At 35.0% G+C, this 24,255-nt stretch overlaps 1 protein-coding gene across 3 annotated transcripts; it reads right to left on the reverse strand.

Moving 5' to 3' along the window:
- Positions 1 to 372: 372 nt before the first annotated feature.
- On the reverse strand, positions 373 to 23,008 carry LOC113436880 (phospholipid scramblase 1-like). 3 transcript variants are annotated; one of them, XM_026701581.2, is made up of 9 exons: positions 22,703 to 23,008; positions 11,675 to 11,704; positions 10,740 to 10,838; positions 9,139 to 9,227; positions 7,322 to 7,364; positions 6,152 to 6,378; positions 3,337 to 3,498; positions 1,900 to 2,061; positions 373 to 849 (listed from the first exon to the last, which is right to left on the reverse strand). In XM_026701581.2, the coding sequence occupies exons 2-9, from the start codon at positions 11,682 to 11,684 to the stop codon at positions 793 to 795; spliced, it is 849 nt and encodes a 282-aa protein (XP_026557366.1). In that variant the 5' UTR covers positions 11,685 to 11,704; positions 22,703 to 23,008; the 3' UTR covers positions 373 to 792. The 3 variants fall into 3 exon arrangements, with proteins under 3 accessions (XP_026557366.1, XP_087789417.1, XP_087789418.1); XM_087933291.1 differs by having other exon boundaries at positions 11,675 to 11,849; positions 22,703 to 22,869; XM_087933292.1 differs by lacking the exon at positions 9,139 to 9,227 and having other exon boundaries at positions 22,703 to 22,871.
- Between the last annotated feature and the right edge of the window lie 1,247 nt (positions 23,009 to 24,255).

The following is a 24,255-nucleotide window of genomic DNA, read 5'->3' on the forward strand; positions in this document are numbered from 1 at the left end:
GATTTCATCAGTTCTTCTGATTGCTAGTTGGTGTTAATGGATGTGCTGTTATCTTTTGTCTGTCCTACTTATGTTGTAAATGACTCTTAGTTTTTTCTCCTAGGGCTACTAGATTTTTTGGTTTCCTTAAGATGTTTGGTTTTAAAACTTTTATTGGACATAAATCTCTCAATCAATTAAGGTAATCTAGTTATTCTTGCTCTCAAAAGAACTTGCACGCTTACTCTCTTTGCCACTTAATCATATATATGGTTGAGAGTTCAGGAAAATAAGATTATTTTATGATATTGGATAGGATTGCTGGTTGAACGACAGACCAAAGTTAGAGCTCTAGGAAGCAAGTGTATTAATGATTCCTTAAATAAATCACTCAAAAAGGAAAAGATCAACTTTATTGAATTTGTCTGTAATTGTCTGAATATTGAGATACCCACTTTCATTCATTTTATTACTGCAACATAATACACAGTAATCACAGTAAAGGAAGACATAATAGAAGGCAATTTTTAATATATAAGAGCAGGAAAAAAATCGCAAAATGGAATATATCTGTTTGCTGAGTGAAAATTAGCCAAATGTATATACTACATATCTTTGTTATTATATAAGGATATCAATATACTGCATATCAATATTTGTCAAATATTTTGAGTTATATGGAATATTTTGACATAAATGGTATATAATAAAGGCATGATTGTAAATATTGAAATAAGCAACTTTAGAAATTAATAAAATTTATCCTGCAAGCTTAATTCAGTGTGATGAGACTCTTTTATGTCCTGATTTGAGTTAACGTCTACGATTACGATTGTTCCTATTTGCAGCCCGTTCGAAGAACATGAAATCCTAGAATGTAAAAGAATAGGAAAAATATTAGTCAAAAAAACTTCAGACTAAAACCCTTGTTTATTCATATCTTACATCTGCTACTCCAAAAAATAGCATGTGAAGTAACATACAAGCTCCTGAATGTATGAAAAGACTGTTGGGATATCTAATAACATCTCCAAGGAAGGAGTGCAAACAGTGCCTCTTCTTATTACCAACCTCTGAGGATGATCAAGAAGGATACCATGTTTGATAGTGTAAAAGGTTACTAACAGAATAAGTAGAACTAGAAATGTCTTGCTCCTTATCACAGTCTCACCACAGGCTATTCACAAGAGCAGAAAGTGAGGTCTTGATACCACAGCTTAGCTAGCAGCTGAACTGAAAATACTTCAAATAACCTATTTCATCTAAGGTTTCCACATAGATAAAACCATCACCTTCTCTACATTCTTCCCCCGAAAGGGGAGGTTGGAAATTAGTTGATAATTCTCTAAAAGAGTTGAATCAAATGATGTTTTCTTGATGATAGGCAACTTTTTCAATCGCCATCTTCATCCCATTTTCATCCGGCTTCCTGTTACCTTGGTGGAAATTGTAATCAACCTAAAGTATTTGGATCTAACCTACATACTATATACCCCACTACATACTACCGACCTACCTAATAAGTGGTGGAACTGATGTCATAAAGAGCACTATCCATTTTTCTAAAGATAAATAGGATCATATTGTCTCACACAATGTTCAATTACACTGTCTTTGCTCCCTGCATTCAGTGCATATTACCTACTAGCTACAATAGCTGAACAGTAAAATCTCAAGTTAAATGAATGATATGAGCTGAAGCAAGACTTCTGTCTAAATTATAATCTCACACATGCCAAATTTCAATATCCTATCCTACACCTTCTGTTGATGGTGTAGAAGGTTACTACCACTAAAGAAAGTGGACATGTTTGTTTATGGGTCGCCAAGAGTTGTTTTGTTCCAAATTCCTTTTACTAGTTTCAGAACCCATTGTTTACAGAATTCACTGAATTATAATGTTTTAGGTCTAAGACTTACCATAAGAAAGCAAGCCCCTGTTACGATTGCTTTCATGTTAATATCAAGATCCATTGGAAAACGGATTTGAAAAATGCTTGCATCTGTAGCCACCTCTCTTGCTAAACCAGTCCATTTTTTTACTATGTTACCAATTGTAGATTTCCCATCTACAGTTTTCACCTGATTTTATAAAGAACAAGAGAAAAGAGAAAAGAACAGATTTTATCCTTTCTAAAATGTATTAAAATTTTTAATACAAACATTATATTTAAGAAATTATTACCTTTTTTTCTGTGTTTAAATTCCCCACATTGATGTCCCAGATAGCATGATAATATCTCAAAGCAGCTGAATTAATATTTATATGTCACCATCAATTAAATTTCAATATAAATAAATTCATTGAAAAAGCATCATGTTACTTCAAGGTGAACAGCACAACTCCTTTATTTTATAAGTATACTATACTTATATATTTTTATGGAAGATTTTAATTACACTAAGAAAAATACAAACTTTGAGAGAGAAAGAACAGTAGAAGAGACAGAAAGGGCAATAAAAAATAAAAAGAACAAAGAAAGGAAAAAATTTTAAAAAAAGAAAAGGAAAGTGAAAAATAAAGAAATAGAAAAAAATACATAAAGAAGTGGCTTTTAATCTTCATCACAAGAATAAACAAGTTTGGTAGTTCTTCACCTTCTATAAGATTACAAAAGATATATCTTTTTCCCGTAACCCATTTTTTATCTATAAGCAAATCCATAAAAGATCAATTTTTCAACACTACTGTCAGCAAAAAAAATCCATAAAGGTATTGCTAGAATTTTATAAAAATGCCTTTTTACCCTTGATCAAATAATCCAATTTTATATTTCTTCCTTCTACTCCTGAAAATCTTAACCTTTAATTCATTCAATTACTGATAGGATTTGATTTCTCTTAAATTCTTCTTCATCTTATCACATATGCTTCTTAAAGGCTTTAACAAGCCTCTTTTGTTTCAAATGGTTCCAGAATCATAGTTACGCAACTGACAAAGAATAACTAGCAAATTAGCTCTAAGAGGAGAAAGTTAATATTAGAAGGTGTAGCCAACATATTTCATAGATATTTATGATATAAAAGAAGATAAAAACTTAGAAAGACATGTTGTAAGACATAGCTTGATAAGAACATGGAATTCCATTAAAACAAAATTCAGTAATCTCATATTTAACCTTCAGAATTGTTAATGCTCTCCACAATAAAAATATTCTGGGATAATTATTATAAGAAACAAACACAATTACAATTTAAATGGACAATTTAGAAATGAGAAAAAAATAAAAGTAAGAATTTATATTCACCCAAAATTGCTTTGCAGAGTAAAATATGCAGCATATAAAATTAATAAATTAGTGTATATAATCCAGGTCTAAGGCCTACTAATAAATAGTAAATGGAGGGTTTGTTTACCTCAAAATTAACATCCTGATAGCATTGGCAAGGCACACAAGGTGCAGTAATTTTAAGAACATTTTCTCTGGCTTCATTCTGGATAGTAAATTTTGGTAGGCATGGATGCCAGTTTTGTTTCACATATCCAATGATGTTGCCTAGAGGTGCCTGAACTTCAAGCTAAGAGAGGAAGAAAGAGGGGAAAATCCCAGTTAATAAAAAAGGTATATATTATAATTCTTTCTAGCACAAAAGTACATAAACAAGATTTCATTCATTCATTCATAGTCAAAATCAGTGTACACTAATGCTGAAGGTTAAGATAAAAAGACTTGAGGATCTTAATTAACAGAACTAACAGATAATAAAGAGAGAACAGAAATATACTTGAGAAAGTAAATCACTGTCTTAGCCTTAAGTATCTCACCATCCTTCCCTTCTAACCCCCCAAAAGGTTCATGAGGTCTTGCCTTCCTTCAGTGGGAAGATGTCTGTCTTCCAGTGCAATATAGCGAAGAGAGATGCTGAAACAAATTCTCAATATACACATACCAAATGATTTAGATGTGCTTAGATGTTAATATGGAGCCATTAGACTACTTTAGAACTATTTACTATCAAACCCCCATTCATGTATTGCAACTGCCATGTTGGAAGGCCAATTTCCCCATAAGAATGAATGTATCCACTTGGGTCAGTCATGTCTACAAAGAAAAAGTTGTAAGTGAAGTAAATTTATCCCACCTTTTATAATTTTTCTAGATTGCATAGGGAACCTCTCTCTCTTCAATTATCAGATAGGCGGTCAGATAGGATACCCATTGTAGTCAAATCTCTTTTTCAGAGCAGATCAAATCTACCCTGAGTTAATAGCAATTTAAAAGTATTTGTAATTCCTTTAAAAACCCAAAAGGTCTAGGTCTATTGGGACAATGAAATTTTAACTATGCCATTGTGTAATATTTCCTTTGTTTTAGCCTGGCCTTTTCCCCCTAAATCTCACAAATTCTAAATCCCAAACTAAAATTTCATAGAATCATAGGGCTGGAAGCGATCTTGGAGATCTTTGAGTCCAAACTTCTGCCAAAGGCAGGAGTCCTTATATACATAGTCCTCATATAAGGACTCCTGCCTTTGGCAGAAGTTTGGACTCAAAGATCTCCAAGATCGCTTCCAGCCCTATGATTCTATGAAATTTTAGTTTGGGATTTAGAATTTGTGAGATTTAGGGGGGAAAGGCCAGGCTAAAACAAAGGAAATATTACAGCAGTTTGCTTAGTGATCATCTGAAGTTACAACAGCACTGAAAAAAGTAACTTATGACCATTTTCACACTTAAGACCATTGAAGCATTCCCATTGTTACATGATTTACATTTGGATGCTTGACAACTGTCTCACATTCATGATGGTTGCAGTGTCATGGGGTCATGTGATTACTTTTTGCAACCTTCTGAAAGGCAATTGGGAAGCCAGTGATTCACCTAACAAATGTGGCAAGAAAAGTCATAAAATGGGACAAAACACACTTAACAAGCTTCTCTCTTAGCAACATCAATTTGGACTCAATTATGATCATAAGTTGAGGACCAGACAAATGTTGTCCAATCTTTTCTTGAAAACTTCCAGTGATGGAGCACTTACAACTCTGGGAAGCAAGCTGTTCCACCGATTAATCATGTTCACTACCAAGAAGTTCGTTTTTCCAGGTTGCATCTCTCTCCATCCATTGCATCTTGTTTTGCCCTCAGATGCTATGGAGAATAATCCTCCCCCAAGCCCTCTCTTTGTTAAAGATACCTAGTTTGCTTAGCTAGTCATCATCCAAAAACACTAGACACCATCATCATCTTTGTTGCTCTTTTCTGCACTCTTTCTTTATACCTCAGGATCTCTTTTATATCATAGTGACAAGAACAGACACAATATTCCAAATATGGTCTCACTAGTGCAGTATAGAGGTACTGTAGCTATCACTTCCTATGATCTTGATGCTATTCCTCTGTTGGAACAGTCTGAGTTGACTTTTTTGGTAGTAGCAGCATACTGCTGACTGACTAACCGATTCAAGGAATTTTATTACTCACAAGTTTTATTGTAAAAATAGTTTTACTCTTTCTGTGTTATGTTAATATTTGTATGTGTCATATATAATCTGGTATAACAGGTACCCTTTTGCCTATCAGTTGATAAGAGAGTCAAAATGGTTGCTCGGAACATGATACATTTATGTTCAGGTGGAAATAAACTTAAGAGAGCTGTAACTATCACTTGAAAATCATAATGTAACTTCAGAACAAAGAATGGTCCTGCTCTTATACAATAAAAGGACCTGTTTATTACGGATGCAATCATTAGTAGCTGAATTTTATTTTCCCACAAATGAAGGAATGCACTAATTATTGCTTGGTAACAGAATACTATTTGTTTTCCTGATACTCTGCAATATCCTTGCCTCACAATTATTCTCACATTTGATGAAAGAGTATAACATTAGCTACACCCCCTCCCCCTTTTCTGTAATGACTTTCTTCCTGAAACTGTAATTAGTAATGACTTTCTTCCTGAAATTTTAATTCTGGAAATTCAAAAGCTTGCAAATGTTTTTGTAAATATTTGGTCTATCTAGCTGTTAGAAGGCTTCCCAATTGAAACAAAACTAAAATTAATCCTTTGAAATATTCAAAAAATATGTGGAGAAAGACACAACCGACTTGCCAAGTTGTTGGAAGTTGCATTAGAAGGAATTTACAACAGCTGTTCTCTTGATGATAAAGAAACCAATTTAACAGAAAGAATCAAAAATTGGACATGGGAAAGGAAAAGCTGTTCACCTCTTGCAGGCAACAAATACAAGGACAGCAGCAACTGGAGCAGTGGAACTCTCTTGACAATTGCATTACTGGTTGGTTTGTACTGTCAAAGAGTTTTATGGTAAACGATCTCAAAGGGCCGTAACAATTAATGGTGAAGTCATCATTTTCTTCAGCTGCAAAGTATATCCAATGCCCCATGGCGTTTTTTACTTCATACTTATTGCAAGTTTCAAAGCCACTTATCACTGAAAAAGAAGCAAAAACATTACAATTAAGTGAATTAAATGCTCATCATCAATAGGAACTGAGAAAAAAAGAGAAACCAGCTTGAGAAATATTCAATTCCATAACACATGATACAGTATGTTGACATCCAATTTCACCAGCCAGTTCCATCTGGTCAGCCAGAGAAGGTATTTTGTGGATCCCATCAGTCAAAAAATTCCAACTGGTGGGGTCCAGGAAGATAGCCTTCTCTGCCATTTGTCCCATCCCCTGGAACATTTCCCCTCACCAAGGTGAGGAGGCTCCCCCACTTTCCTGGTCTTTCGGAAAGGTGTGAAAACATGATTCTGTGGGCTTGCTTGGGACACACAGAGGAGCATGAAGTCATGGACTGGTTAGTGCCATGAAAGTCTTCTCCCTGCCTTTTACTTAATGTTAATATTGAATTTGCCTCTTTTGAAATTTTATATACCCTTTTTATGTATTAATGTTTTTATTTGTACACTGCTCAGGATCCCTTGGTGAGGGAGATGGGTAGTTTCAAAATTTGATAAATAAAAATAAATTGCCATGTAGACTGTCACATCCTTACTGCTCTTTTCCAGCCCCCAATGAGTTTTAATTAACATATTTATTTTTATTCATTTATCACATTTTTATACCATCCATCACATTTGCATGACTCTGGGATATTTATAAATAATCTCCATCTCTAATATAACCTTAAAAAGAACAAGGCCAGATATGACCAAACAAAAACAGTTTTGCCATACACTCTTCCCCAATTTTATTCCCAAATAATTGTAAGACCCCAAATAATTTATTGGCTAAGTATCATTGTGGATTATGTATAGAGTGCACAGTCAATAAATAATATCTATGATAAATGTTTCAGATTTACAAAACTATATCTTTTTCTAATCCCCAGTAATTACTGAAATAATAATAAAGCAACATACATACTTTCCATGAGCTCAATCTGCTGTTCAATTGTAATCTGATCAAGCTGTTGCCATCATAAAAAATAAATAAGACACAAGTATTAAAACTGAAGAAATATTTACAAGCATTAAATGACCTATTATCCCATAACTATAAATATTTTCAAAAGCCTTAATAACTCTGCCATTTTATTGGTGTTATTTATTCAGATTACATGCTACAGCCAGGAAGAACTAAAACCTATTTTGCTTGGTGTTCTTTTTTCCCTCCAGACAAAGGATAGGATGGCAGTACATGTCAAAACATATTTCTGGATTATCTATTCTATTCAGTCTCTAATTGCTGTTCCACATTCATTATATTTAAATAAATTCTTGAACTTATGTATCAAAAATACGCAAAACTGCAGCATACATTCATGGAAGAAAAGTTAGAACTTGGTATCAGAACCTGGTATTTCTGACTAGCGATAGGAATTTAATACCCTGATTGGACCATTTCTGGTGCTTTGCCTGAGCATAATTTAACTAATCCTCTGAATTTTCTGCAATGCATCACCTAAAGAATTTTGTGCACTGTGACCAATTTAAAGAATAAGTATTGTGCCAGGAGATAATCTACCAATCTTTGCCAAAACAGAATTGTTTTTCTAGGTCTGCTGTCAATTAGAAATGCTCTTCCACTTGCACACTGTTTTAAATTGCTAGTTGTTTCTGTTGCAACTGCCTATACAACTGATTAGGCAAATCCTACATTGACCATGCATATATACTTAGAAATTGTGGAGAAATTTGATAGGTTGACATTGAAGATAAAAGATAAAGAAGATACAAAATACTTTCAAACATGAGATTTATTCTATCAATGGCTGGATAATATAAGTAGAAATTAGAAATTGGAAAATTTTATTATGTATGATTTATGTTCAATATATTATTATATTAAGAAAATGCACCCAGACAATACGCTGCCCATAAAGTATTAATGTATGTTAAGGACAATATAAATAAATCGTTAAAAAAAAGAAATGTTAATACTCATTATTTAATTTATATTTATTGCACAGGGGTGTAATAAATATAGTAACAAAAGCAATCCATTACTGTTTTTTTTTTTTTAAGTGAAGTGCCATGATCTGCCAAGCCCAAATGTGCTGTAGTCTGGAGAGACATGTTACTCACAAAATCCATTGACATTTTTAAAATATTGCTTGAACCTTAGAGGATTTGGATGTACTTAATGTTTTAAAGGAAGTAGCCTGGCAGTATAACAGAAAAAAAATGTAATTTTAAAAAATGAAAAGAGAACAGCAAAAATACTTGATGGAGAGAATTCTTTCAAAGAGAATACAGATAGTCTTTTGACTTGCGACCAAAAATGAGTTCTTGCTAAGTGAAATATTTGCCAAGTGAGTTTTGCTCTATTTTACAACCTTTCTTGCCACTGTTAAGTGAATCCCTCCACTTATTAAGTTAGGGACAAGGTTGTTAAGTGAATTTGGCTTCCCCATTGGCTTTGCTTGTCAGAATGATCCCATCATCCCTGCATAAACACTGCCACTGCATAAATGTGAGTCTGTTGCCAAGCATCTGAATTTTGATCTGCAACAGGGGTACTGCAACAGTCGTAAATGTGAAAAACAGTCATAAGTCACTTTTTTCAGTGCCTTTGTAACTTCAAACGGTCACTAAACAATCTGTTCTATGTTAAAGATTATCTATATGCTCTCTAGGTCAAAAATTAGTTTCACGTTTTACTGGTGACTAAGATATTTGTGTGATCCCATGCTTCTCCACAAAGGAGCAAGAGAATAAACTGAAAATAAGAGTGATATATACCTGGCTGAAATATTCCAATCCACGAGGGCACTTGGGGATCTGGGGTGGCGGTGGCATCCAGATGATGGGTGGAGGTGGATTTGCTTGAACTAAGAAAATTAAAGAGGATTAAAAAAACCCAACCCTTGGACAACTATGTTGAATTTCAGATGGCTAAAAGCCTTATTCTAAAGACCTGTAGTATCTGGATATAAAGGGCCATTTCATACGTATCAATGAAGCACAGTATAGTTCTACATTACACACTGTTGATGCCAAGTTAACAATAAAATTAAAGTAGCTGCAAAACATGAAGAATGAAGCAACTAAACTTTCATTTCAACAAAGGGCAAAAAATCCACTAGAGGGTGCAAAGGAGTTGGTTGATGAAATTTGAAAGAAAATTTCAACAGAAATGCAACAAATATTTTCACAAATACCTTATTGTGGCTCTTATCATGGACCCATAGTTGCTCTGAAGCATCTTCTCATTCCCTGTTGATGCCTCCTTAATTCAAACTTTTCCTAGGATCATATGGCTATTGCATGAGCCCAGGAAAAGACTTGGCTTCTTTAAGCAGTGTCTACCCCTGCTCCAAAGTTCTGAAATGCAGTTCCCTATTATTTGTGACTATAAATTTTAAGCAAAGTTTATTACTTCCTGGGGTGGAGATCAATTATTCTTTATGTTTAAAGCTGTAGCTTAACATGTATCTGTTAGGTAAAAAGTATCTTTACATTTCTGAACGTATCAAAGGATCTGGCTAGGGTTTTCTAGATGTTAGAATTTGGAATGTTTTGGAATATGTGATGGGTTTACCACCTTGTTCTTCTTTTTAATTTGTCCTAATTTGGTTTTGTTGTTTGTTACTTCTTATTATACTGTTCCTATATGGTGGACAGAACCAAACATATCAAATTGAATCAAATAAATCAATTCCCAATGCTGCAATTATACTGGGAAACATAGGTAAGTAACAAAAACATCAATTCACCTAAATCTCTTTAGAGCAAGAATTATCTCTCACTTTATGGTCTTAAGGGATTGAAGCGAGTATAAAATGACTATAGGAAAAGCATGGAAGAACAAATCTATGCTTATTTTATATAAACTACACTCAGTATGCCATGATTATCTTCATCAATTACAATAGAAAAGACACTATAGCAATTGGTCTTAGACTTATATACCGCTTCATGCTTTATAGCCCTCTCTCAGTGGTTTACAGGGTCAGCATATTGCCCCACCAATCTGGGTCTTCATTTTACCAATGCCAGAATGATGGAAGGCTAAGTCAACCTTGAGTTGATCAGGATCCAACTCTTGGCTGTGGGTAGAGTCAGCTTGCAATACTGCATCAACAGGGCTCCTATACAAGCTTGGTGTCCTTCCTAGAATAGCTCAGATCGCTACAATTTTGTTTCTTTGAAATATGATTACATTCTGTAAATTTACATAGTGTAGGACAAATAATATACAATAGTACAATACCCGGATTCTTTTAATGACTTACAATATTATGGTGTTTTTTTTACTTATTTGAAATAGAAACTGTTCCGTTACTTTATTTGTGCTAACTCACCAAATTCTGATAAGTAACTATGATAAAGATTATGATTACCTGGAACTGCATGTCCATACTGAGGATATTGGACTTGTGGAAGTGAATAAGCTGGACCCGAATATTCTGGAGGTGCTGATGTGGGCTTAGTTTCATTTGCTGGAAGAGAAAGGCACACAGAAATGCAGTATTACATGTATGCCTTGCATCGAATACATAAATTACATTTTATGCCCTATTTTCCTGCAAGTGTATGTATTAGTAGATTGAATTTTACAGGTGGTTTATGGGTTATTTTGAATGAACCCATTCATGAATATACAGAAATGAAATAAAAATGTATACATTACATAGCCAAACATGTAAAATAAAATGAAAATATTTATCAGTGAAATATTTTGTATATAAATAGTTCTTTTAAACATGCTAATCTATTGCATTATTCATACATCTACTCCTTGTTCATCCATGGCAATTTGGACTGTCAAATCCATTGTTAAGTGATATCCACATAAAGCATAATGTTACATGATTGTGCCAAGGGACAATGGCAGTTCCAGCAGTTCCATCTGCTGCCTTTTCCATGGACTTTGCTTCTTGGAAGCTGGCACTGACTGTTAAAGGTGATCATGTGACTGTGGGATGCTATGACATTGTAAATGTGAGATGGCTACCAAGCACACAAATTGTGATCATATGACATGATGCTTAAACTAAACAGAGACATCTCTCTTTCTCTCTCTCTCTCTCTCTCTCTCTGGTTCATTTTCCCCTTTATGGCCCTTTCTTCAATTCAAAATCTGTTTGTTCACTGAATGGCAAAAGGTTTCATCTCAGGCAACAAAGTTATTTTTTCAGTCTAGAAACTGTACCGTGCTCCTGCAGACATCCCTGGTTTTACTAAAGAAATAAAATTGTTGTTTATATTCATTTTTAAACTTGAGCACTTCCATACCATTCTTTCACACATATACAGACACATGTCTGTTACTTACACATTTCCATCTTCTTTTATTTCGTCTTATCTGAAAAAACAAGACATTACTTTTATAATGTAAACACATTGTTTCAGATTCTTCAGTTTGCTTTTTGAGTTCATAGATAAAACTAAAGAGAGTTGATCAAATTTTATGAAGAAATCAATGCAGGCTTTCAAAAGACCCAAGAAATCTGTAAATAGAATCAAATATGACCTTTGGAAAAAATTCTAATGTGATATATTTTTAGTAAATGTGGACAAGTACATTGTAACATACATATTTGAAGGAACACTCCATTTCTAGGACAATCTTCTTGGCTCCAAATTTTATACTTCCATAGAAAATCCAAGAGCCTATTCCACATTTCCTTGAAGTTCACCACATTGCTAGTGCTTCAAAATTATCTTTCTTTAAAAAATGATAATTTTGTGTATGCATGTTCCAACTGTAGTTCCATTATAATAGTGATTTTCTAATCTAACAAAAGCACATATCCTTATCTCTTACTAAAACTGGATTTTTTTCTAGTTAGTTATAGCATAATAATAAACTGCAATAATGTACTATTGGTTTTTTCACATAAATCTGATTTTTGAAGCTCTGTCAATTTTAAAATGTGTTTGAGATGGTCTGTGTTTCAAGAAATTCTTCTGAAGTGCACAGAACTGATTTAATTTTATTTTGTTCCAAATGATACATTTATAAGACAAGATTTGGCTCATAATTTTAGAAATGGCATATCTTTCACCCAATGTAATATAATACAGAGAAACTTACTGTATACAGAGTCACATTCTTTTTTAAAAAATAAAGCAAAATATAGAAGTTATTTAAGAACTTAAGTCTGAATAATGTTGCTATTTCCTGTGTGTGCTTAGAAGTATAATTTAACTTGCAACATTTCATTCTTTTGAAAAAGTCATGAAGAATCACTTCACTTTTATGTATTAAAGTCTCCTGAATTTGGATAACCTCTAGATGTGTAGACTTCTGCTCCAAAAAAATAGATATGAGAGTTGTGTAAAACATTCAGAACAATTGCTTTGAAACCACACACCTGGAATACTCTGAACCACTGGTATGGAAAAATTACCCGAATCAAGATGGATTGCTGTAGAACATTCTGTTTCCAAATTGTTCGATTTTGCAGTAAATAAATATTAGCAATAAGTAAGATTAGCCAGACTGACTACATTGATTTTTTTTTTTTAAGATTCTATGTTTCTTGCCATGTTCTTCCTGGATGGGTGAATGGTTGAATTGATATTTTATTAATTGATTAAACTTCTGGGAAAGCTGCAGCATTATTTGAAGGATGGCAAAGGCTCTGTAGCCCAGTTTCATACTGGAATCAGGTACCAACAGGAGTTTTTAGGAAATGAGCAAACATTCTGGAATGTCAATATGTGTGGCCTAAGAATGAAGGATAGCATTGTTACAAATGTGAATTATCTCACGTAGAAAGAGGTCTTATTACAAAAGCAGAACAGGGAGGCTGCAGTTGGATGCTGGGCTATTTATCCACAGCTCTTATCTCCAGAGCCGTTCACCCAATGGTAGATTGATATGTAGAAGCTCTTCAAGAAAGAACAGACTAGGAAACCAAAGTCATGAATGCTAACAGTACTTTTATTATAACAATACAGTAATAGAATCTTGAAAGTTTGAATGTACCTCCCCTCATTTTCCTTTATCTTCATTTGAACTAACATCTTGTCTGAAACTTACCTGGGTTGCAGTTCCAGCCTGAGATTTCTTTTATCTGACTGTTGTCTTGTTGTAGTTCTTCTTTCTCTTTCTATTTTTTTTTCCTTCCGCCCATTACATAAGCCCCAAGTAAACCAGCCTCCTCTTAAGCTGAGTGAGACAATGTGCAGTGCTCCTACATATATCCAGATGGATGTAATTCTTTGGATAATAAAAGAAACTATAACCAGACAGAGTTGGACCATTCATGTTTCATGTCCTTGAGTTTAGCCTAGTAGCTAAGTTATTACAGTAAAAAAAGGGTGTCGCAAGGAAGCTAGATTTAATGTGGGTGAACTGCATGCACATGGCCTACAAAAGAAACGGAATACAAATAAATGCAAGTGAATCTTCACCAGCTCTTATGCTTTTGCTCAGTTTCACAGTGCTGATTGAAAAGAATGGATCTGGATTGGCCTGGAAATTTCTAGAAGTAGTATAGTATATAGCAGAGTGGTTCTCAAACTTTTCTTTACCATGGATCCTCTTTAAATAACTTTTATGGTCATGGAACATGGCCATGGACCCCATTCCAAGACAATTCAAAATTTAAATCATAACATTTCTTCAAGCCTTCTTGGACCCCCTGTGATTATTTCGTGGCCTTCCAGGGGTCCATGGACCACAGGTCTATGAATCACTAATTTAAGGGTTTCAACATATTGGTTAGAGAGATTACCTTTCCCCCCTTGTCTGTTTGCTTGCTTGTTTGTTTATTTATTTAGTAATCTCTATAGCCAACTCAACCAAGTAACTCAAGATGTTAACTACATATCCAATATTTGTAAAAATAGGGCAGGGGGGGAAAACCTTCTGCTGTCTCTATTGAAAACTTACAAGGATATTTCTGATAATATTTTTTAAATATTAAGTATTTAGTAACATTGTAGAACAGATTTGCATCACATTATTTTCTCATGAGAACTTTTACTCTTTTTAAAAAAAAGTAAACAAGTAACAACTTTCTATAAGTTGGTTCCACAGTAATAATCAATTTAGCATTCCAGCCCACTTCCCCTTGTGGTCCCAGGCTATAACAGAGAGATCATGAGCTTGTTAACAGTTAACATATATATTTTCTTTTGATAGAACACTGGTGGATAATTTTGACTGGGCAATTTCCTTCTTATCTATTGTTATATTAGCACATTTTTTCTTTGTTTTATCTTCTTATTAGGCTGCTTTGTGGAGAGACCTTGTGGCTAAATGACAACACAAGTTATTTTCCTGTTCAGGAACTTTCAAAGTGAGTCTCTTATGTCTTTAGTTAATATGATCAGGTAATGTACTGTATGTGAGATTACTGTCTGGTACTTGAGAGTAGATACTATAGAGATCTACATTTGAAAAATGTAATTTGATTTCTCGATGAGTATGCAAGTTCACTTTCATCTAAATGGGTCTGTTACTGAGGTGCTATGGCAGTCACCAAGACTGCCACTGAATCCTGAGAAAAAACAAGTCTGTTCAAAACTTACAAACATTCATTTAGTTACATCCATCCAAAGTTACAATGGTATTGAAAAAAGTGACTTACTACTGGTCCTCTTGCTTATGATCATTAAGGCATCCCCATAGTCACAAGATCAAAATTTGGGCAATTGGCAACCCGCATGTATTTACAATGGTTGCATTATTCCGGGGTCATGTGACTGCCATCTGTGAACTTCTTAGTCAACTTCCCACAAGCAAAATCAATAGGAAGATAGATTCACTAAATGATTGTATTATTTACTTAACAGCTGCAGTAATTCACTTAAAAACCATGGCAAAAGAAATCATAAAAGCAGGTGTGGCTCACCTAACAACTGCTTTGCTTAGCAATGGAAATTCTGGTTCCAAGTAAGTCAAGAACTACCTATATTCCAAACAATGTACATGGTTCAAGTCACATTTTACCCTTCAATTCTGAATCTCTGAATAATTGCAATCTGTATTTCACACACTGCTAAAATCACTGGGGATTGAGAAGGGTGTTTTTTTTTTCCAATTGAAGTCATGAATTTATTGAACTAGACAGGGGCCAATCTAAAGAGCTATGCCCTAAGCCCCATATGTGTCCCCTATGCTGGCTTGTAAGACATCTCTAGCTGAGAAATCATTGATTGCATAGACAATATTAACATGCTTGATGTAAAACTGAACTTTGCTTGCACATGAGGAATACTGGACAACATGTGCAAAAAATGATTAGTTGTGAGCTTAACGTTAGAGAATGTCATAAATGCCGCAAATACTTCTAAGATAAATAATGTAATCTAAGTGCCATCATACTAAAAAGTTTTATTAAAAAATCAGATTTGATCAAAGCCAAAATGGCTAGCAGTGTATTTGGAAGTCCGCAACTAGAAAAGAAAAGTTACGTCTCACATCCTGGACATAAATTGTTTCAACTTCTACCCTCAGAACAACGCTATAGAGCATTGCAGAGCAGAACAACTAGACACAAGGATAGTTTTTTCCCGAATGCCATCACTCTGCTAAACAACTAATTCCTATAACACTGTCAAAATATTTAATAAGACTGCGTTATTCTTATTCTTGTCATCCTTCCTGTTTCCTGTCTCTTTCAACTTATGACTATAACCTTGTCGCTTGTATCTTTACAATTTATATTTATTTCTTATCTAGTATGATTTGACTGCTTTTAGTAACCTATGACTATCACCAAGCGTTGTATCTTATGATTCTTTTTTTTTTTTGTAAATTTTATTTGAGTTTTCACAAAGAGAAAAAAAATACAAATAAAACGTCTTTTTTGAAAGCAGCATAATCCCGGGTTACATTTCTTCGTACAGACACAAATTCAGGTTCATGCTCATTTTTATATTCTATTCCATATCTTATTACTATTTTACATTTTCTGCATAGCTTCTCCCCTCTTTTAATTTTCTCAATTTTATTTTAATTATCTCATTTCAATTCAAATCATTGTATTTATATTTTTTGTCTGTCCTGTTTCAATTATCTATTATCTTTTCTCATTAAACAAAATTTCTCCTGTAGTTACTGATTGGAGTATGATGCTTTTATATCTTTTCCCTAAAGTTGTAACATTCAATATAATACATAACTTCCATTCGGATTCTGCTTGGTACATTCTTAAAATACACACTGTATTCTTAAAAAAAGAAAAAAATTATAAATGTATATAATTAAAACAAAATTCCATTCCAAGTCAATTCTATCATTAATATTAATATTCATAAAAGTCTTAACATCTTTAACTATTTTCAATTAAATATCATACTTCTATGGGAACAATTATAAGCTTTCCATAGTTAATTCCCCCCCCCTTGCACTTATATTTTATAAAACATTAACTAATTAAATGTTCCTGTTCCTTCCTAATTCAATTTTCTCATTTCTTTTATTCACAACATTTCATTAAATTACACCATTTTATCCCTTATTTTAATCATACATTGTTTTCAATTTTCTAAAGTTATTTATATTACTAATATAACAATACAATCTTATGTACCTTTACAGAATTCCTTTTTCAGTTAGATTTTCACCCATTATCTCTAAATAGGTCCTGTTTCTCTATATCTTGCTCTGGTCCTTTGTAACTTCTTTTCCTTTCCTTCTTCCCTCTCTTCTTCTCTCTCCCCTTTTTTCCCTTGTCTCTCTACCTCTATTTCTCTCTTCTGTATTCCCCTCTTCTGTTGCTTTCCAGTATTATACTTGTTTTTCAAATTATTTTTCTTTTCTTTGGTTGTTTTTTTAAGTCTTAAATTCTCCATTCTCTTGCCCACCTTTCCTTTTCCTTCCCCACATAAAATTACTTGTTCATTAAAGATGGCTTCTTCTTTGTCCCAGTCTTCTTGTTTTGCAGTCTTTTCTTGTTGTTTCTCATAGTTCCAAATCTCCATTTCTAAGAATTGAAAAACGAAGCCAAAAGAACCCTTCCCTTCTTGTGCATCTTCTTTGTACTTTTTAAGTTCCATTTTCAATTCATCCAGAAGTGGTGCTATTGTATAAATTTTTAAACAACCACCCGATTGATTTTAGTCATTCAAATATAATAACCAAAAATCCAAAGATCATCAAATAATCCAAATACATGCAAGCTGCTTCTTTTTTGCTATTTTTTTTTCACTTTCTCTTCCTGGGGTTACTATTTAGTTGCAAAGTCTCAGTTAAAATGTATCTTTTAGAAGTCTTGTTGAAGTTTTACTTTAGATTCTTTTTAATTCCAGGCAGTCTCCTCCCTCTTCCAGATCCTGCCCTTATTCTTTTTCTCTCCCTTCCTGCTTATGAAAAAGAAAGTTTTTAACGTCCAGAAATCTTTATTATCCCTTTGGCATTTTGTTTTATTTTCAGCTTAATTGCCTATTGATGTCAAAGTGGATTTTTCCGATTTCTTATTTAAGTCTCTTAGTTGTCAGTATAGGGAAGGAGAGAGAAGGAAAAAAAGCCAAACTTTCCCTATTCACTTTCCTTCACTGCTTCCAACTCTTCTTTGGGAGCGATGTTATTTTTTGTAAGTTTAAATTCCAGGGTACCTTGGTTGTTGCTTTTACAATTTAACCCGGTCAGCCAAAACTTTCACTTCTTATCTTCCTCCTGCACATTCTTTTCTGGTCAAGTTCTTCTTTGTGGTGGCCATTTCTGACCACTGCTGCAACCGCCTTCAGGAAAGGGAGTAATGGCCAGCTGAGGAGAAATGCAGCTCTCCTCGACCCTGCTGGTGGTCTTCCCCCTCTTCACCACCTCTACGGGGTGGCTTAGCCCCAAAAACAGCCGGCTTGGGGCACTCCAGCGGCGAGCCCAGACAGAAACCACGATCACGGATTTCTGTCTGTCGCCAAAGCCCTTCAAACTGGAAGACTCCTATCTTATGATTCTTGATGATGTATTTTATTTTTTCTTATGAGAGTTTATGCACTAAAGACAAATTCCTTGTGCATCCAATCACACCAAAGAATTCTATTCTATTCTATTAAGTGTATTCAAGAAAAAAAATGAGTAAAATAAATGTGATAGAAAACACATTTTTCTGTGCCTGTAAAAGTCAAAGAATGAGGAAAGGAAGAATGTAATGCACCAGAATGAAGATGGTCTAAATTTGTAGAATCCATTAATACCTACATAGAAAAGGAACAGTAGGCAAATTATGAATGAAAGAGCTAGATATATATCAGAAAAAAAAGGCTAGTCTCATCTAAGTTGATGTGTATGATATGAAAGTAGCAATGCATGATATATTTCAGTGAATTGTACTAATAGGCTGAAAAACAGCTTCTATCCCAGGGCAGTAGCTCTTTTGAATTCTGCTGTATAGTGCAGTATTGGTGTAGTGTCGGGGGGTTTCAGTTCAATGTGTGGAGAGTGAAGGATGTGTGTTTATGTTTATTTTCATGGTCATAGTCATGGTCATGATGTGCACTGAAGATGGTGTTTGATTTCATTGTATGAGGTGCAATGACAATAAACTAATGGAAGAAGCAGATATGAATTCAAGAAAAAACTATGCAACTTTTTGGATGAATTCAATGTTGGGGTAGAAAATATTCTGTCAGACAAGGAACTTTTTCATAAAACTCTGAATCAGGAGAAGGTTCCAACTTCCAACTGGTATGCTAAAGAACTCCAGTGGAAAAATAATAACTAGGTATAAAGGAGATCAAGCAAAAATGAAAGGATATTGAAATATCATACAATAGGTATGTCAACATCCAAGACACATTAGAATATATTACCTACTTACAAGAACTTCTTCTAGTACTAGAAGATGAACTAGAAGGTGAACTAAAATCAGTATTCTGATAACTACAGAACTGGATAGCTAGCAGAATACTGTAATGGGCTGTAAGAATAATCTTGAGGATCCAGAAGAGTAGCTTCAATTGATACAAAAGTCAGACAAAGGAAAATTGAATGCAAAGCAGAAATGTAATTTGAAAAAATGCATCAGACTAGTTTGTTAGGGTTTGTTTTGTTCTTTTCAGATAAAGGCAGGGAGTGGGACACAAGACACATTCAGATTCTGTTACCATACCTATATAATAAAAGTATTATTAACATTCATAACTTTGGTTCCCAGTCTGGTCAATTTTACACCCCAAAAAGCTGTAAAATACTTATTGAAATATGGCAACCAATTGCATAAGAATCAGAAAAATTCTAGCCCAGCTGTAGCAGAAAATCTGGAGAGTTTTCTGGACAACCCAGTAGTCAACAGACTGGAAGAGGTCACTCTATATTCTGAAACCAAAAAAGTAGTGTTAATAGACTTGACAAATTTTCACATGCTAGCAAAATAATGCTTAGGATCATCCAATGAAGATTACAGCCCTATATAGAAAATGAGATGCCACATATTCACGTTGGCTTTCAAAAAAGTTGAGGAGTATTGTTTCTGATGCATGATGGATAATTGAGAAAGTGAGAGAATACCAAGAATAAATCACTGTGTGCTTTATTGATTATAGAAAGTCCTTTGATTGTGTCAATGACATCAAACCGTAGAATGTTCTCAGAAAAGAATGGGAATATAGTATTGTGTAATCAGTTAGAATTATTAGAAGCAGCATTTTAAAACCACAGGATTTGTCACAGAGACCCAAGAAAATACAAGGCAGACAATCAAGCTACATACCAGAAGAATCAAAACCACCGCAAAACAGGGGATAGAATCAGGGGTGGGATTCAGTTTTTTTAACAACCGGTTTTGGGGCATGGCTTAGTTAGTGGGTGTGGCTTGGTGGTCATGTGACTGGGTGGGCGTGGTCAACTCAACATCAGTCATGTCAAAGGGTGCTTCTCCTCGCCTGGCCTCTCATGACAGTGGGGATACTGCAACAGTCATAAGTGTGAAAAATGGTCATAAGTCACTTTTTTCAGTGCCATGCATCTGCCCATTTTGTTACATGGAAATTACAGTTGGAAAAGGCAGGACAAAATTTATATTAAATTGACCAACTGGAATTGCAGTACATAAGAAATCTGTGTTTCAAAACAAAAAAAGAAAAAAAAGAAAAAAATACAGTTAGAATGAATATTATAGAAATGGGTGGAATGCAAGAGTGAGTGACCAAAATAAAACCTGGAGCTATTTAACAAATGAAGTTGTCATAAACTATTTTCGTCTATGGTTATCATCTTCAAAGACCTTCATGGCAGAGGAATACGCTGCAAGCATGTTTTTTCATGATTTGCCTTTGCTGTGGTATGGTATTTTTACCTTTGATTTACAGTAGTTCTTGACTTTTTATCACAATTGAGTCCAGAATTATGATTAATGTAGATTATAATTAGATTATAATGTGGATTGTTAAGCAGGGCACCCATTTAACACAAACTCCATCTCCCTCCGTTGTGATCATCAAGTGAAGCATGGTGCCTCAAGGGGTGGGGGAGCCCCAGGAGGTTGCATTGCAGCACATCTCCAGGTCACACATGGTCTGCCTCTGGCATCTCTTGGCCTCCTCCTTCCCCTATTCAGAAGCCAGGTGGCGCCATGCCAGCAGCAAGCACCATTATGGGAGAAGCTGCAATTTTCAGACTATGATTGTGGCCACACCCAAACTGGCACCTGGTGGCATAAAGTGGCCTCTGTGTAGAGAGACCACCTGGCAGTTTGGCTCTTTTATTTCTCAAAGTTGATTTCCAAGCATCACCTTTCGAAAGAAGCCATGTAATGCCATCTCAGAAGCAGGTGCCATTTTGGAAGCTGCCATAATTGAATTGCAAGAATTTTGATTGCTTCTGGGATCACACCATCCAGCTTCGGTATGGGAAGGCTGTATGGCACATCAGCTGCTTCTCCTTGGAAAAGCAAACTGCAGAAGAGATAAATGGAGTGAGACATGATGGGGCATAGGAAGTCCAAAGATGTGGGCCCAGTGGAGCAGGAAGCAAGTCCAACCCTGAGAGGACCAAGCCGGATGGGAAGTACATCCAAGGGACTTAGTGGGGAAGGATGGGGAAGAAGATAGGAAGGTGGAGTAGCTGCAATGTCCCTGCGGTTTGTCATAAGGAAAGGCACATTGTCAAGTGCCCAAATTTTATTCATGTGACTCCAGGGGTGCTGAAATAGCCATAACTTCAAGTAAGGTGAAGTAAGTCCCTTTGTAAGTGCCATTTTAATTCTGAATGATCATTGAAGGGATGGTAGTAATTTAAGGATTATCTGTACTGATTAAATATTGTTTTTTTCTAAGTATTTTTGTGGAATTGCCTTATTTAGCTTATCTCTTAATTGGGCTTAGCGCAACATATATTCTAAACTTTGTAAAATTAGAGCCTACAATACATATTATAATAAATAGCAGAGCTACAATTCACAAAGTGGACAATATACTGTACAGCTTACCTGCTTTAGACCTTGGCTAGCTCAGCACCTCCTGCTCTTCCTCCTGGTCTGAGGTTGCAGGACACACCACAGCTACAATCCCCCCCCCCAAGTGTGTGAATTCAGATTTTATAGAAGAGATTTCCCAATTCTTTAGCTGTGAAAAAGCTATCTTTTTGCAAACCAGTGGAGTAGCTAGGTGATTTTACATTTTACATTTACATAGTTTCACTTGGATCCCTGTTAAAAATTGCTGTAGTGTATAGTAATAAACCTGCAAACAGCTTAGCATTTATCTTCTACATTGCTCTTTGTTTTAAAATTGTGTCCAGATGCTTCACCTGTTGCAGTATACAAACCAACCATGCTTTCCTAGCTCTGGTAAACAAATGCTTTCAGCATGTTTGATTTGGTAGTGTTAATTCCTTTCAATCAGAAAACTACCTCTATTTCAACAGCACTGAGGGAGCTGAGCATTGAGTTCAATGTTCAACACATTTTCACAGGAATACGTTTCATCCTAGAAATGGATCATAAAATAATAACGGTGACAATAACAACAAAACATCCTCCCCCAACCACCCACAACGCCTTATCATTTCTGATTCTACAATAGATATTAGAATTCTGACTTCAGGGCTGCCGTCTGGTTATTGATAAAGAAATAGGGTGATTCTGGACAAACTGGGTGGAAGAAAAGCAAGCGGCAGGTTACAAGTTCAACTTTTCGAAGATGTAAATTCAAGAGTAATCTGACATCTCCGTCTGTGTGTGGAGGAGACAAACTGTCCCTGGTCCCAAATAACAGTCCTGGAGAACTCAGTAATATCTTAGAAAACCGCAAGGAATCTGTGGGCGTTTCCTGTTTACTATTCTTCCGTTTCTTTGTAAGAACGTTGTCATTTTCAATCAAAGCAAATAGTGGAGCAAAGCAACCTTGCGTCTGGAAATCCCTTCTATCCCTCAACCCTGAGTTCTGAGACGAAAGGAAAACTTACATTTCACGCTCTTGCGAGGAAGTTATTCTAGAGTAAGCGCGTCGGAATCGCCTTTGGGGTGCAAAAAAAAAAGGTGTTTTTTTTTCCCACCCGTGAGAAAAACGAGACTTAGGCAACGCCTCTTCTGCTTCCTCCCACACAAGTCTAAGGGGCCCTGCTAGGGAAGAGGATAGGGCGGGGAAGGCGGCAAAGAGCAAATGGAGCTAGATATAGGAGGAGGAGGAGCAAGAGGCCCGAAGGAGACCGTGCAGTTCGGAGTATTCGAGGGAAAACATTCCCCGTCACAGGAAGTTGCATTCGCCAGAGACTATTCCCTTGTTAATCGTACAAAGGAGGAGCTCGCTGCTTAATTGCCTGCATTCAAATGACGAAGAGATGCGCGGGCTGCGGTTGTTTAGAAAAGAAACGAGCGGTCTCTTGTCTACATCACGGGACTAAGCCCGTTGTCTTCATCGCTGTAAAATCAACGACCTAAATCCATAGGTTTAGTAGTCTATAAATCTTTGCCATGGATTAAGAAATAACAAAGCACCCATTATGCCTTTACTCCAACCTGTTCCGTCTACCACCCCAAGTGGGTTTTTTTTAATTTTTTTTTAATTCTTTGGGTCGGTGGTGAATCTTGGAACAAGAAACGAAGAATGGCCTGAAATTTAATCCGAGGCGGGTGCTTTCTGGTAGCACAGTCTCTTCCCATTTTTTCCCTTCATTACAAAACTACTCGTTTAGTATATTCAATTTATTTTAACTTAAGATATCAGGGTGTGCCAGGGGATCTTGGTGGGTACTCAAAAGGGTATTGACTGATGCTCTGACAGCTCAGCGTTAGAAAAATCAAACATTCATTTTGTTACCTAATAAACCATGCACACGGCCTCAGTGTAATTCATTTGTTGTGACAGGAAATGGGAAAATGGGATAAAACCTTTTCTTGGCAGCACCGAATTGTTTAATGTAGAAAGAGCAAAGTAATATAATGAAACAAAATGATCCATGGTTGTTGGAAGTTGGGCTGTTCATTTTTAGGCTTGTTTATTAGCCATGAAATAGAAACATCATTACTGAACTTGTAACAGTGTAACAGTGTCCAAGAACAGAGGGTAGAATATTTAGAAATAGATGGAAGATTATGCATACAAATATAGTACTTTGTATAATGAATGAAAAAAAAAAATCAGCTGTCATTTACAGAGATGTCTTCACTTTTCCTGACATTTGGATTTTTTGTCTCAGCACATCTGGATAATACAAACTGGACAGGCCAAGATAGATCATTTTATTCCTGAATATTAATATTAATATTACAAATTTAAATCTGAATGCAAAAGAAATTGCCTATCTTTAAAATGAATTTAAGATTATAAACAGAGAAGCATGCTAATGAAATATAACCACCTATTCTACAGGAACATAAAAGTAAGTCTTTAGTTTTAGTTTGCTAAAATTGCAATTATTATATTTATTTAAAGTACAATTTTTAAAGTACAATTGTATTTATTTAAACTAATTTTTCCTTTCAAACTAATCAGAAGTTAGAAATAAATTCACGGAGG

The sequence above is a fragment of the Pseudonaja textilis genome, chromosome 4, assembly GCF_049901715.1.
Source record: "Pseudonaja textilis isolate UNSWEBS1 chromosome 4, rPseTex1.2, whole genome shotgun sequence".
Classification (NCBI taxonomy): domain Eukaryota; kingdom Metazoa; phylum Chordata; class Lepidosauria; order Squamata; family Elapidae; genus Pseudonaja; species Pseudonaja textilis.